The following is a 12349-nucleotide window of genomic DNA, read 5'->3' on the forward strand; positions in this document are numbered from 1 at the left end:
ATCATCATAGCTACTCCCTCAAGCAATGGATAGAAGGAAACGAACATTTAGTAACCATCAGGCCCCAGAACCTCTGGAGAACAGGGGCTGTGCCAGCGTGGCACCCTGGTGGGGGTTCTGGGGGTGGAACCTGCAGCCTGGGTATACTTTGGTAGACTCAGGACCAACTTTGTGCCTGCTACTGACTGGCTCTGTGACCTAGGAGAAGTCACTCCCTCCCTAACTGGATATCTGTGTCATTGTCTCTAGGATGATGAGGTTGGGCTTGGTGGCCTCTAAGGCTTTTCAGGCCCCTAGGAATGAAGAGCTGAGCTTAAAGTGAAGCAGAAGACGTTATGTGTGGGACGCTGAGCAGTCAAGTTTAGCATCTCCCAGAACTGACAAGGAGTGGGCTGAAGTGGACTGATGGTCAAGGGAGTCATAGTAGAAGGGCTTCAAAGAGGGATTTCCTGACTGTGAGATGTACAATGGTCTGGAATATCTTGTCAGAGGAGACAGTGGAGCGGGGTCTCTGTCTCTGTCTCTGTCATGAACAGAAGGGGAGACCTGTCTACCTGGGCAAGTTTCACAACAGAGGTGATCACCATGGCTAGCATTCGCTGAGTGCTTGCTGTGCCCTAAGTGTTTGCCATGGGTTAGTCCTCGCAGTGGGCATGGGTGCTCTTCTTACAGTTGAGGAGACAAAGGCTTGCAGAGGTTCAGTAACTTGCCTAAGGTCACACAGCGAGGAAGGGATGGAGTCAGGATTTGAACCCAGGAGGTCTGGTTTGGGTCCATGTTCCTAAGTGCAATTCCATCTATCTGGAAGCATAGAGGAAATTTATAGTAATTCATGCTTTCAAGTGAAGTTTTTTCCCAGGAAGTGTGGGGAGAATTTATAGTGTCTAGAGGTACCAACTCTGGGATGTTTCAAGGCTAGCTAGCCCTGGGCAGGAAGGAAGGGGTATAGGGGGGTGGGAGAGGCTGGGAAACCTGGCAGGGGTTGGGGTACTTGGGAAGAAAGCCAATGGTGGTGGCAGTTCTGCTCTAAGATGGTAGGTAGAGGGTTTGGCTTCCTTGGTCCCTGAGGCCCTGATCCCCAAAGACCACCCTGGCACCTAGGTGCATAGGATACATGGCCTGAGCAGGAAGGCGGATGATCTACAGACTGCACTGACCCATTCCTGCCTCCAGGCTGAAGAACGACACGGCAACATTGAGGAGCACCTGCGGCAGCTGGAGGGCCAGCTGGAGGAGAAGAACCAGGAGCTGGCTAGGGTGAGGGCACCAGGCTGGACTCTCAGGCCCCTCTCTCTGCCTCAGGGCAGGCATCCCAGGATGGTCTCTGGACAGGGAAAGGAGGAGGAGGAGGAGCTGGGGAAGGACCTGGCTAGGGACAGAGCCAGAGCCACAAAGAGGTGGGAGGAGATGGTCAGGAGAGCTGAAGAGAGCCCCCCCCCCCCCCCCCCGAGGATGAGAAGGGGACAGGGGAATGGGATGGAACCACAGCAGGAATGGGTGGCTCCCTTGGAGTGTGGGAGATGGCCCTGGGGTGGCCTGGTGCGAGGTGGGCTGGCTCTGCAGGTGCGCCAGCGGGAGAAGATGAACGAGGACCACAACAAGCGGCTGTCGGACACCGTGGACCGGCTGCTTAGCGAGTCCAACGAACGCCTGCAGCTCCACCTAAAGGAGCGCATGGCAGCCCTAGAGGAGAAGGTGCGGTGGGTGGTCGGGCTCCTGGGCGGGGCTGCCAGGAGGGGCGGGGCTGGTGGAAGGGGGCGGGGTCGGCGACGGTGTGGGTGGAGTCGGGTTGGGATGTGAGAGGAGAGTCGGCGTGGGGGCGGGGCTGGGGGCGTGGGCGGGGCGAGGCGGGAGGAGCAGCCTGGGCTGTGGGTGGGGCAGCCGGCAAGGGAAGGTGGGGCCGGGGAAGCAGGCCGGAGGGGCAGGTAGTGCTGGGACGGGAAGGGGCGGCCTGAGCTGGAGCAGAGGAGTCGGGCGGGCGGTGTTCTTGGCTAACAGCTGTTCTCCCCCAGAACACGTTGATCCAGGAGCTGGAGAGCTCCCAGCGGCAGATTGAAGAGCAGCACCACCACAAGGTACCCCGCTGCTGGCCAGCCCTGCTAGCCTGGGGTGCTGAGCGCGCTGCGAGGAAAGAGCACGCCCCGTTTCATGCAGCGTCTCCGATAGCCAGCACTGTCCGGGGCAGTTGATTGTCCAGGCACACACCTTACGTCACAGTAGATACATCGCCACCTGCCTGCAACACAGAAACTAAGCCCTAAGCATAGGGCAGAGCGGGTAGCTGAGGGGCAGGGCCCGGGGAAGGACTCAGCAAAGAAGTTTGGTGAGGCCTCATACCTGGTGAGGCAAGAGTCCAGTGACTTGGGGAGGATAAGCCACAGCCTCTGCCCCAGGAATGTCTGTGAGGTTCGGAGTTCACGGGGCCCCTCTGCTGCCCAGCCTTGTTTGCCATGCGTCTGTGTGGTAGTGAGGGCTCGGCAGGCCCGTTCTGGTAGAGTCCTTCCAGACAGACCCTTCTTCTGGCCCTGCCCTGCCCACCTTTCTGCTTACTTTCCAATTGGACCTCTTCTCTTTGTGTTGTCTGTGGGCTTGATCTCAGGCCCCTGGCTTTGGACTTTGCAGTGCATTCTTTTGCTCCTCCCCAACTCTGCTGTCCTCTTTGTCCTCTTCTCCCCTCTCTTCCCCTCCCTCACCCCGACCTCCACCCTGGGTCTGCCTGGCACAGGGCCGCCTGTCTGAAGAGATTGAGAAGCTGCGCCAAGAGGTGGACCAGCTGAAGGGTCGAGGAGGGCCGTTCGTGGATGGCATCCACTCCAGGTACTGGAGCGCAGGAGGCTAGGCACGCTGGGATGGGGTCCTGGATGGACCTGGATGGACCCTGAGGAAGGAGACTTCCTCCCACCAAAAGACCTCCTAGGACCTCAGGGTCTTTCTCCTATTCAGAGTGGGATGCTGAAGCTTAGAGACCTTGGTAAAGTCATCCAGCTCGCTTGGGCAGTTAAGAAGGGAGCACCTGTCCCCTGATGGATGCTGAGAGGCAGGTAAAGCACGGGATGTTCCTTCCTGAGTGCCATGGAACACAGGCCGTGATTCCTGCTTCCTTGACAGAGGGCTTGTCCTTAAGAGGGGTCTGCTGAGTTACATGCTCACCCGTCTCCCACCGGCCCTGCTCACAGAGAGTGTCTAATCATTCTAGTTCTTTTGAGACACCATCTCTGGGGCTCTGGAGGATCTCTGAAATTCGAGGACCGCCTAGGTTCAGGGAGCAGGCAGTAAGCAGAAAGGCAGCAGGAGAGATTGAAATGAGACGTTAAGAACGTCCTCACTGTTGGAGGTTGAGATGCCTTGTTACTCATACTGTTATGGCGTCTTTTCCTGAAAACATTTCAAGAGATGGTGAGCGGAGCCTTCTACCTAATGCTTGAATTAGGCCTATGTTTTAGAGAACTTCTGGCCTTTTCTTTATATTTTTGAAGCAACTGGCATTGAACTCGGACCTCAAGCCTACCCTCAGTTCTCTGCCCAGAGAGGCAGGGCGACAGTCAAGAAGACTCAAGGCTCATGGCTCCTGGATGTTTTCCGTCCCAGCCAAAGTCTCTTTGATCAGAACTCAAAAGGTTCCCTCTGGTCGTCCTTTCGCTGTGTCAGAGAAGTAGGGCATCGGCTTCCTTGAATCGAGGCTAAAGGGAGTGTGTGTAAGTGTATGTGTGGAGGGGTAGGGCTTAAATTAGGGAGAAGGATGTTGAGTTTGAAGAAGAGAAGCTGTGGGGCTTTTGGGGTGGTAGAGACTTAAGTGTCACCTTTGAGTTTACTAGGAATTATTATATAAGAGTATGGAGAGACGCAGGGAATAGAGACAGAAAATGGTAATTGGAATTCCTCCTACTTTCTTCCTTCCAGTAGGTGGTTCAGCAGAGACCAGCCTCCCCAGTTAATAAGACATGGCCCAGAGTACACCGAGCTCTTTGGCACTGCTTGCTTTCCTTAATGGTTGGGAATTCTTGTCTTTTGCTATGGAAGCAGTGGCCCCATCATGGAACCGGGGCTGAGCTGCCGGGGAGAAGAGGAGGCTAAGCAGAAACTCCCCTCGTCCTACAGAGGCCTTGTGTAATTTGTTGTGGGCTCACCCTGTCCCTTTGCTGTGGGCTTCCTCAAGTTCAAACTAATCTGGGAAGGCACAGGGAAGGAAAAACAGTAGAGGAGGCTTGCAGATAGTCTACAGGATCATTGCTGTGATCCTGAAAGTTCAGGGTTGGGATGGATAGACCCTTGGGGCAGTCCACGTGCTTTCTCTTACAGCGTCAGAACCTCTGGAAGCTTCCTAGGTATAGAGTGTGCCTGGGTTGAACTCCGGCCAGGGATTCAGTCCAGATTCTAGGGAGACCAGAGAATCTGGTCTGGGGGAGAAGACCAAGAAACTGGACCCTCAAAGTTAAAAGGACCTTCAGAGACCATCCTTCCCAACCTCCTCCAGGGCCGCGCACACCCTCCCAGCACCATTCTTGTCAGATGGCCAGGGAGCCTGTCTGAATACCTCTTTGATGGGGGAGCTCAGCTTTCTTAAAGCCACCAGTTGCATTGTAAGCCAACTCCTGCCATTTGAAGGTGCTTCATGTGTTAAATGGAAAGCTGCCTCCCTAAAACTTTCTCCCCGGGATCATTCTGATCCCTGGAGCACCAGAGAATAAACCTAATCTCTTGCTCACATGGCAGCCCTTAAATCACTTACAAAAGCTTGTGTCCTGCTAGGATTTCTCCTCTCCAAGCTAAAGATCTCTTAACTCTTTGGGCCCAATGGGTATAAGCCGGGGCTTTCGGTCCTCAGGGCTGGTCTTTTCTCCCCCCCGACTCAAGGACACACGTAGTCAGTGCAGCGGATGTGGGGTTCTCCCTGAGCACCAGCACCCACGCATCTCAAGGTCTGCATCGTTGCTACCCAGCACTGCGGGAAGAGCCTGCCAAGGTGAGGGGGCGGAGGGCTGAATGTGGACGGGTCTCCCCTGGGGAGTCTGGGGTCAGTTCAGCCCCGTGCCTGGCTCCAGTTTCACAGACGGCTGGTGTGTGGCGCAGATCCTCCCCCCGCCCTCCCCCGTGTCAGTGACAGCTGCAGCCCTGGGGTTGGGGCCATCACCAGCCAACAGCTGCTCCCTGCCTCTCCTCCGCCTCCCCGTGGGCAAGAGGTAGGGGCTGGCGGGTGGCCAGCCAGTCCCTGAGGCCCCGCCGGAGCGTGTGCGGGTGTGCCTGGGTGTGCAGCCACGTGTTTCTGGTGGTCAGGGCGGGGGATGCAGGGGCAAGGTGGAATTGGCCAGCTTTCTGGAACAAATGCTGTGGTTTATGGGGGAGATGAGGGAGGGATGACAGGTTAACTGGCCCTTGGGATGGCACTTAAAAGTTTTCTGAGAAGCAGCTGTGAGTTCACGTGGAGTCTGCCTAGGGAGATTGTTAGGGAACAGGAAAGATTAGAGGCAGAAAAGGACTGACTTCAGTCTTCCGGGGAGAAGTCTGATTCCTTCCTCGCCCCATAATTGTTAACCACGCTCTGTCTTGAGCCCGGGCCTCTGCATTTTCTAGGGCACTAGAAGATTTAGGCAGAGAACGGGGGAACCCCTGGTCTGATGGCGGAGTCGAAGTCTGAAGTCACCTCTTTTTCTCTCTCCCCTCTCCCCTTTCCTCTTTCTTTTGATAAGAATACAAGAGCTGCCCGGGAGCTCAGTCTAAAGGCTACAGGGGCTGGAAAGGAGCCCCAAGAGGAACTTGGGGATGTGGGTTACGGAGGGTGGGGCTAGAGGTGGGCTCTTTCCCGTCCTTCCCCTGCTCTTCTCGCTCTCCCAGTCCAGGTCTGCGCTCTTTCCTCTTGTGGGCCTGTGTCTGCCAGAGGGTTTGTAGAATGATTTCTGAGAAACTACTTCCCCTCAGGGTTGACCAGAAGGTCCTGCCATGTGCTGAAACTGAGCAACACAAGACAGTCTGGCCTGCTCGGCTGTTTTTTGTGTCCTACATCTGGTCATCTTTTGTATTGGTAGACATGGGTCCCCTTTATATAGTGCTTTCTTGCTTCCAGGCACTGTGCTAAGTGCCTTGCATGCGTTTCCTAATTAAGTCCTCATAGCTACCTATGAGGTAGGTACTGTCACTATTCCCATTTCACAGATGAAGAAACTGAGGCACAGAGCTGGAACAACTCTCCCACGGCTGCTCAGCTGGTATTTGATGGAGCCTGGGATTCAAAGCAAGGCAGTCCCAGGAATCTGTTCCTCACCATTTGGCTATCTGTCTCCTTGAGTTAGAGAAGTATTCGTTAGACTTGAACGCACAAGTCAGTTACCCAGGGAGCTTGTTAAAAGGCAGAGTCTGAATCAGTAGGTGTGGAACAGGGCCTGTGATTTTGCATTTGTAACGAGCTCCCAGAAGGTGCCAGTGCTGCTGGTGTAGGTGGGGAGGGTCCTGCCCCTTAGCCCTCCGGATGAGTCTTATTACTCATCCGCTGCCTGCCTTCTCTGCTAAGGACTGGGAGCCATCTCCACTGCCTGGGGTGCTGGTCCCCACAGCCACCGCTGCATTTGAGAGTGACCCTGAGATCTCTGACGAGGACGTGCAAGGGGGTCTTCTGCGTTCCATGGATGCCGTCTCTCCCAGCAGCCACTCGGACGCGCAGACGCTGGCCATGATGCTGCAGGAGCAGCTGGATGCCATCAATGAGGAGATCAGGTCAGGGCAGGGGCGGCGGCCTGCGCGGTGCCTGGGCGGACGGGGCCCTCTGAGTGTGGGTGCTGCTGGCGAGTTCTGCATGGACGTTTGCTTGTCTTTCGGAGTGCCCCAGGCTTGGGGCCTGTGTGGGGCATCATCAGTCAGGCAAGATCCTGGCCCAGTACTGGACAGGGAGGGGCAGGGCCTCCAACTGACTTCTCAAGCTTCACTTTCCTTCCCAGAGCTTTGGGGGCTGTGTTCCTGAAGCTCCGGCAGCTGAACAGAATCACTAAGAGTGTAGCCCCCATGTACTGAAGCCAACTCCGAGTGAGGGCTTTATAAATGCTACCATCAGTCATACCCGAGTCACTGGGGGAGATAGCATTATTTCCATTCTATAGAAAAGGAAGCAGCAACCAGAGAGATTATATGATTTGCCCAAAGCAACGCAGTAAGTGGCAGAGCCAGGATTCAAACTCGGGTCTAAACTCAATCCACTACGCCATGCCTCTGTCCCTAAAGAGGCATCAAACAGAAACCAATGTCAGGGAAGGTTATCAGGACCTGCACTTTGCTCTGCCTTTATAGAGAGTTTCTTAGTGTTCGTGACAAACAGCCAGGGAAAAGCCAAACCAGAGAACATCAAAGATTTGCGGGGCCAGGCAGGCCATCTGGTTCAGTGATTTCCACACTTCTGGATTTCACAGACCAGCTAATAAGAAAATGCTACGCACGCACGCAAGCACGCACGCACGCGCGCAGAAGGGGACTAACCCATAGGACTGCCAACTTTCATTCTGTAAAATAAAACATTAAAGATAATTACCATTTCCTGTCGCAACCATTCTACAAAAGAAAGGACCTTTTAACATCCCTAAAATTGGAAAGATGTGCTCTCAGAGTAAAGGCAAGTTCTGCTCCTAAAGGACAACTTCACGTCAGCGCGTGTGTGTGAGTGTGCGTACACACACTCGTCTCTGAGTGCCTTCCCCAAACACACAACGCTATCACTGTTGTTTCTAAATCTTCCATGGAACGGGAAACTCCATCAGGCGGCAGCATCAGTTAAAGGCCCTGTGTTTGGGAACCACTGACTTAGATCCCTCCTGACATTGAGTAGATTGGGGAACTGAGGCCAGAGAGAGCGGTCACCCCTGTACTTAGTAGTGGGTCAAGGATTCTGACTTCTAGGAAGGTTTATATTCCACTGACTAAATTGCCTCCTTTCCCAGCAACTGCTTTTGTTAAACTAGGAAGTTTTGTTGGAGTAGGCCAGCTAACAAGAAAGAGAGAAGGTTTTCTAAGCTGCAGTGGGATAGAACCAGCTCTGGCCACCAGGCCTTGTTTGTCCTGCCAGTGCCAGAAACAGCAGGGTGCAGCTGGGCATGCCTTCCGCCTGGGGCCACCCACCGGGTGGTGAACGCAGCCGTGCCCACACCTGCCTGCCTCCTGGCTCAGGGCCGGGTGGCCAAGCGTCCCGGGTGAGGAAGGAGGAGAAGTCTCACGTCTTACGGTGGCTTTTTCCTCTTGGTTCTCGTCCCCTAAACACACAACGTTACCACTGTTACTCTAACTTTTCTGCGGCTAGTGGTGATTCCCGGTTTTGCCCGCCTCCCAGGATGATCCAGGAGGAAAAGGAGTCCACGGAGCTCCGTGCCGAGGAGATTGAGACGCGAGTGACAAGTGGCAGCATGGAGGCCCTGAACCTGACCCAGCTGCGCAAGCGTGGCTCCATCCCCACCTCTCTGACTGCCCTGTCCCTGGCCAGCGCGTCGCCTCCACTCAGCGGCCGCTCCACACCGAAGCTGACTTCCCGCAGCGCCGCCCAGGACCTGGACCGAATGGGGGTCATGACCCTGGTGAGAGTCTTGGGGCAGTTGATGAACAGCCCTGCCATCCCTGGGCTCTGCTTCCGGGTTGGCCGAGGGGAGCTGACAAAGCACAGCAGGGCTCACTCCCCGCTGGGCCCTGGCATCTTCTTGTCACGATGTGTGCAGACCCCGGCGCGTCAGGCCACCTACAGTGTCCTTCTGGGTTTGGAGAGGGCTGTGCGGTGTGCTCCTTACCCGCTCCCTTGGATAATGTTTAAGAAACACACCCAAAGCCCCCACCTCTTTCTCTTTTCCAGAGGTAGCCCTGATTTGCTTTTTCAGGCCGGCTTTTTTGTTTTCTGCTGTGATATTTCTCTCCAGGCCTGTGTGAGGCACTGACTTGTATCTCCTCATCCTAAAACCACTGGGCTCCCCTTGCGGGTAGACATCCGAGGGGTGAGTCCAAGCTCACCCTTCACTCTCTCTTCCAGCCCAGTGATTTAAGAAAGCATAGGAGGAAGCTGCTGGTGAGTCCTGCCTGATGACCCAGGTACTAAGGTTAATTCTCCCAGGCCCTTCCCTTTGGGCTTCTCCCCCTGGGCCCTTGAGTCTGAGCCTGAGCTCCGAGAGAGGCCGCAGGGCCTCCCCTCTGCACCTCTCCGTGATCCTCTGCCTGTCTGGGCGGGGGAGGCAGGCCCCAGATTGCTCCCTCTATCCCCTGACGGCCCCACTGTCTGTTCAGTCACCAGTGTCTCGGGAAGAGAACCGAGAGGATAAAGCCACCATAAAATGTGAGACTTCTCCTCCTTCCTCACCCAGGACGCTGCAGCTAGAGAAGCTTGGCCACCCAGCCCTGAGCCAGGAAGAAGGCAAGAGGTAAATGGACCAGACCCCACCTCGAGACTCTCTGCCCCCAGGTTTATCTTGTCCCTCTCTCTGCCTCTGAACAGGCTGCATCTCACCTGTCCCAGGTGTCCGAACATCCCACTACTCTTTGAAACACCGTCAGGGAAGGACATTCCCCTTGTCTCCTTTGGTCACTTTGATCATACCCCTTACCCTCCCAACTCTGACACTTACTGCCAGTTCTTCCTGAAGTCTAACTCCCATCTCTCCTGCTGTAATTTATATCTCTCTCTTCTCATTCCACCCTCTCCTGGCTGTCATCCTGTAGTGCTTTGGAGGATCCGGGCAGCAACCCCAGCAGCAGCAACAGCAGCCAGGACTCCTTGCACAAGGGCGCCAAGCGCAAGGGCATCAGATCCTCCATCGGCCGCCTGTTTGGGAAGAAGGAGAAGGGCAGGCTGACCCAGCTGAGCCGGGACGGAGCCGCGGGCCATGGTCTCTGTCCACTCCTAGTGCATGGGTGCGAGTAGGGGACAGAAGCTGGAGGGTGTCCTTGCATCCGGTCTTTTCTGCCTCCCTCCCAGGGACCAACAGGCAGAAGCCACAGGCACACAGATTTAAGCACTGGAGAAGCGGTTTTCTGTTAGAGCTATTTCATGGTGGGAAGGGCTGCGTCATGAGATGGTAGCTCCCGCCAGGGGAAGTGTCAGGCATCAGATGAATGGCTGATTTACTTAGGATGCTGAGGACTTCCTGTCTGGAGTATGAGGTTGGACCTCTGACGTTTCTTCCAATTTGGAGATTTTTCTGATGTACTGTGCTCAGGACCTTCTGGAGAAATTTCTTGGTTCTTTCTTTAGGAAAGTCAGTTCCACATTAGAACTTATCCCTGATACATCTTGCTTCCAGGACTCAGAATCTCATGATGCCTAATTAGGGCTTTGTCGACACTGTATGTAAGTGCTTGGGCCAGGGTAGAATTATTACCACCTCCATGGTAACGTCAGGTTCTGGTGCGTGCCTGGCGTGTGGTAGGTGCACGACAAATGTTAGCTGTCTTCCTCTCCCTTCCCCTATTCCCTTTCCTTTCTTCCTTCCCTCCTTCCTCCTTCTCTTTGCCTCATCTCTTCAGTTATTTGTTCAACGTTTACTGAGTAGCTGCTACAGATAAGGCTCCGTCGTAGGTATTGGAGCAGTGGTCCGCTCCTTCGAGGACCTCCGTTTCTAATGAAAAGGGAGATGAAAGGGATGGTCCCAAAGCAGCATCAAGATGACTGATGGGCCTGGGACACTCCCGGAGCTCAGAGGCCAGCCATGGAGCGGGCAGTGTGACAGGGGTGGCTTTCTCCGCTCGGCAGCACCTGGGCAGTAGCGTGAAGGCTAAGTAGGAGGAGGTGTGCGTAGGAGGGGAAGGGGAGCGGGGAGCTGAGAGAAGGCAGAGGAGGAGTCATGGGTGCTAGAGTTGTGTGTGCAGTTGAGACTATTCAGAGTGGAGAAGAAAGGGGGTGGGAGGAGCAGAAGAGGTGGCTTTAGCCTCTAGGCCAGGGCTCTTAAAGGTCTTGCAAAATGCATGGTGGAGCCGGCCACAGATGGGAGGGGGCAGGGCTGAGAAGGTCTGATCAGCGGAAGGGGCATTTTGTATGAAGCCTTATGATTGATTTCCTGTGGTCCCACACTACATGGGCATGTAACCCTGAGACAGCATTTCAGGTCGGTTTCTGGATCACTGGCAGCCACTGCCCTCTGTGCACTGTGGGTAGTGACTGGGACTTAAAAGAATCCTAAGATGCTGCTCCTATCATGCACTGTATAGGGTCCTGGCATCAGTTTGGGAGATCCTTAATAGAGGAGGCCAGAGCGTGCCTGTTTCCCCACCCGTAACCCAGGTCAGGATGATCCTGTCTGAGCCTTGTAGCCCACTCTGGCTCTGTGGTTTTCCTTTGCACCTTGGTTTGGAGGAGGGACAAGTTCTGTCTAGGATTCTGCTGCCATTAGGATGGAACAACTTGGGTGCATTTGGGCTGGAAAATATTTCCAGGGCTGAGTCTCCCAGGGGGAGGCTCTCTGGGCTTGGGGTGACCCACTCGATGCCACTGCGGGACTCCCTGGATGCGGGGATATCAAGCAGAGGCTCCAGGAATAATGTGTGGTCCCATCAGGCGCTATTGGGTTGTCGTGCCACGGGGCCTCCTGCTGGTCCGCTCCCCAGGCCTGGCCCAGGCCAAGGGAGGAGGAGCAAAAGGGCCGACAGGCCGTTTCTTCCCTTCCAGTTGTGCTGACAGACTCCGAGCTTGGTCTGCAGGAGCCCATGGTGCCTGCCAAGCTGGGAACCCAGGCAGAGAAGGACCGGCGGCTGCGGAAGAAGTGAGAGCCTGGCCCCGCACCCACTGTCTCTCCCCTGGACTGTCGTGGGGCTGAGCTCAGGCAGCTAGGTCCCAGCAAAACCCTTCCTGAACTGAGCTGGCCTGGTCTAAGTGAGCCCGGCAGGGGCTGGGAAGCTGTCCTTAGGATGACCCAAGGCGGGAGGAGGCCAGGGTGCTGTAGGACAGTGGCCGAGCACCGGGGGATCCCTGGCAGAGCAGACTGAGATGTCTGTGTATCAGGCCATGTGCAAACAAAAGTCAGAGCCCCTCACCTCTGGGAATGGAGAGTTGTTACTGCCTCATGTCTTGGTGTCACACTGCTTCAGGCATAGGGCAGAGGTGACAGTCCAGTGGTGGGGAGCAGGGGTAGAGGGATCCAGCTCCCATGGCCCCAGGGAGTTAGCGTGGTTGAGAAGGAAGGGAGGACCAGGGAGTCTGTTGTTCCTCTTCCTGCAAGACACCAGCTGCTTGAAGATGCCCGCAGAAAAGGAACGCCCTTCGCCCAGTGGGACGGCCCTACTGTGGTCTCGTGGCTGGAGGTAAACTAAGGCAAAAGGAGTCTAAGTCCACTGGGGGGTCTGGTGGGAAGGACGTGTGGATTGGGGCAAGGACTCCTTGGGCAGAAGGGTGGTGGTCCCTAGA

At 55.4% G+C, this 12349-nt stretch overlaps 1 protein-coding gene across 12 annotated transcripts in view; it reads left to right on the forward strand.

The window, feature by feature from the left end:
• PPFIA4 (PTPRF interacting protein alpha 4) overlaps positions 1-12349 on the forward strand; it is a 48663-nt gene that overhangs the window by 18407 nt on the left and 17907 nt on the right. For 9 of the 12 annotated variants that reach the window (XR_012501921.1, XR_012501922.1, XM_074352036.1 and 6 more), the window contains exons 10-21: positions 1102-1257; positions 1564-1695; positions 2013-2075; positions 2726-2817; positions 4855-4963; positions 6506-6708; positions 8306-8546; positions 8990-9025; positions 9241-9374; positions 9673-9839; positions 11615-11708; positions 12165-12246. Coding sequence is in view for 10 of the 12 variants with exons in the window: in XM_074352036.1 (XP_074208137.1) it covers positions 1102-1257; positions 1564-1695; positions 2013-2075; positions 2726-2817; positions 4855-4963; positions 6506-6708; positions 8306-8546; positions 8990-9025; positions 9241-9374; positions 9673-9839; positions 11615-11708; positions 12165-12246 (1509 nt within the window). In the remaining 2 variants the exon portion in view is untranslated. The remainder of the gene's footprint in view (positions 1-1101; positions 1258-1563; positions 1696-2012; positions 2076-2725; positions 2818-4854; positions 4964-6505; positions 6709-8305; positions 8547-8989; positions 9026-9240; positions 9375-9672; positions 9840-11614; positions 11709-12164; positions 12247-12349) is intronic. The other 3 variants (XM_074352039.1, XM_074352041.1, XM_074352042.1) reach the window with 1 other exon arrangement.

Source organism: Camelus bactrianus, chromosome 23, assembly GCF_048773025.1.
Source record: "Camelus bactrianus isolate YW-2024 breed Bactrian camel chromosome 23, ASM4877302v1, whole genome shotgun sequence".
Classification (NCBI taxonomy): Eukaryota; Metazoa; Chordata; class Mammalia; order Artiodactyla; family Camelidae; genus Camelus; species Camelus bactrianus.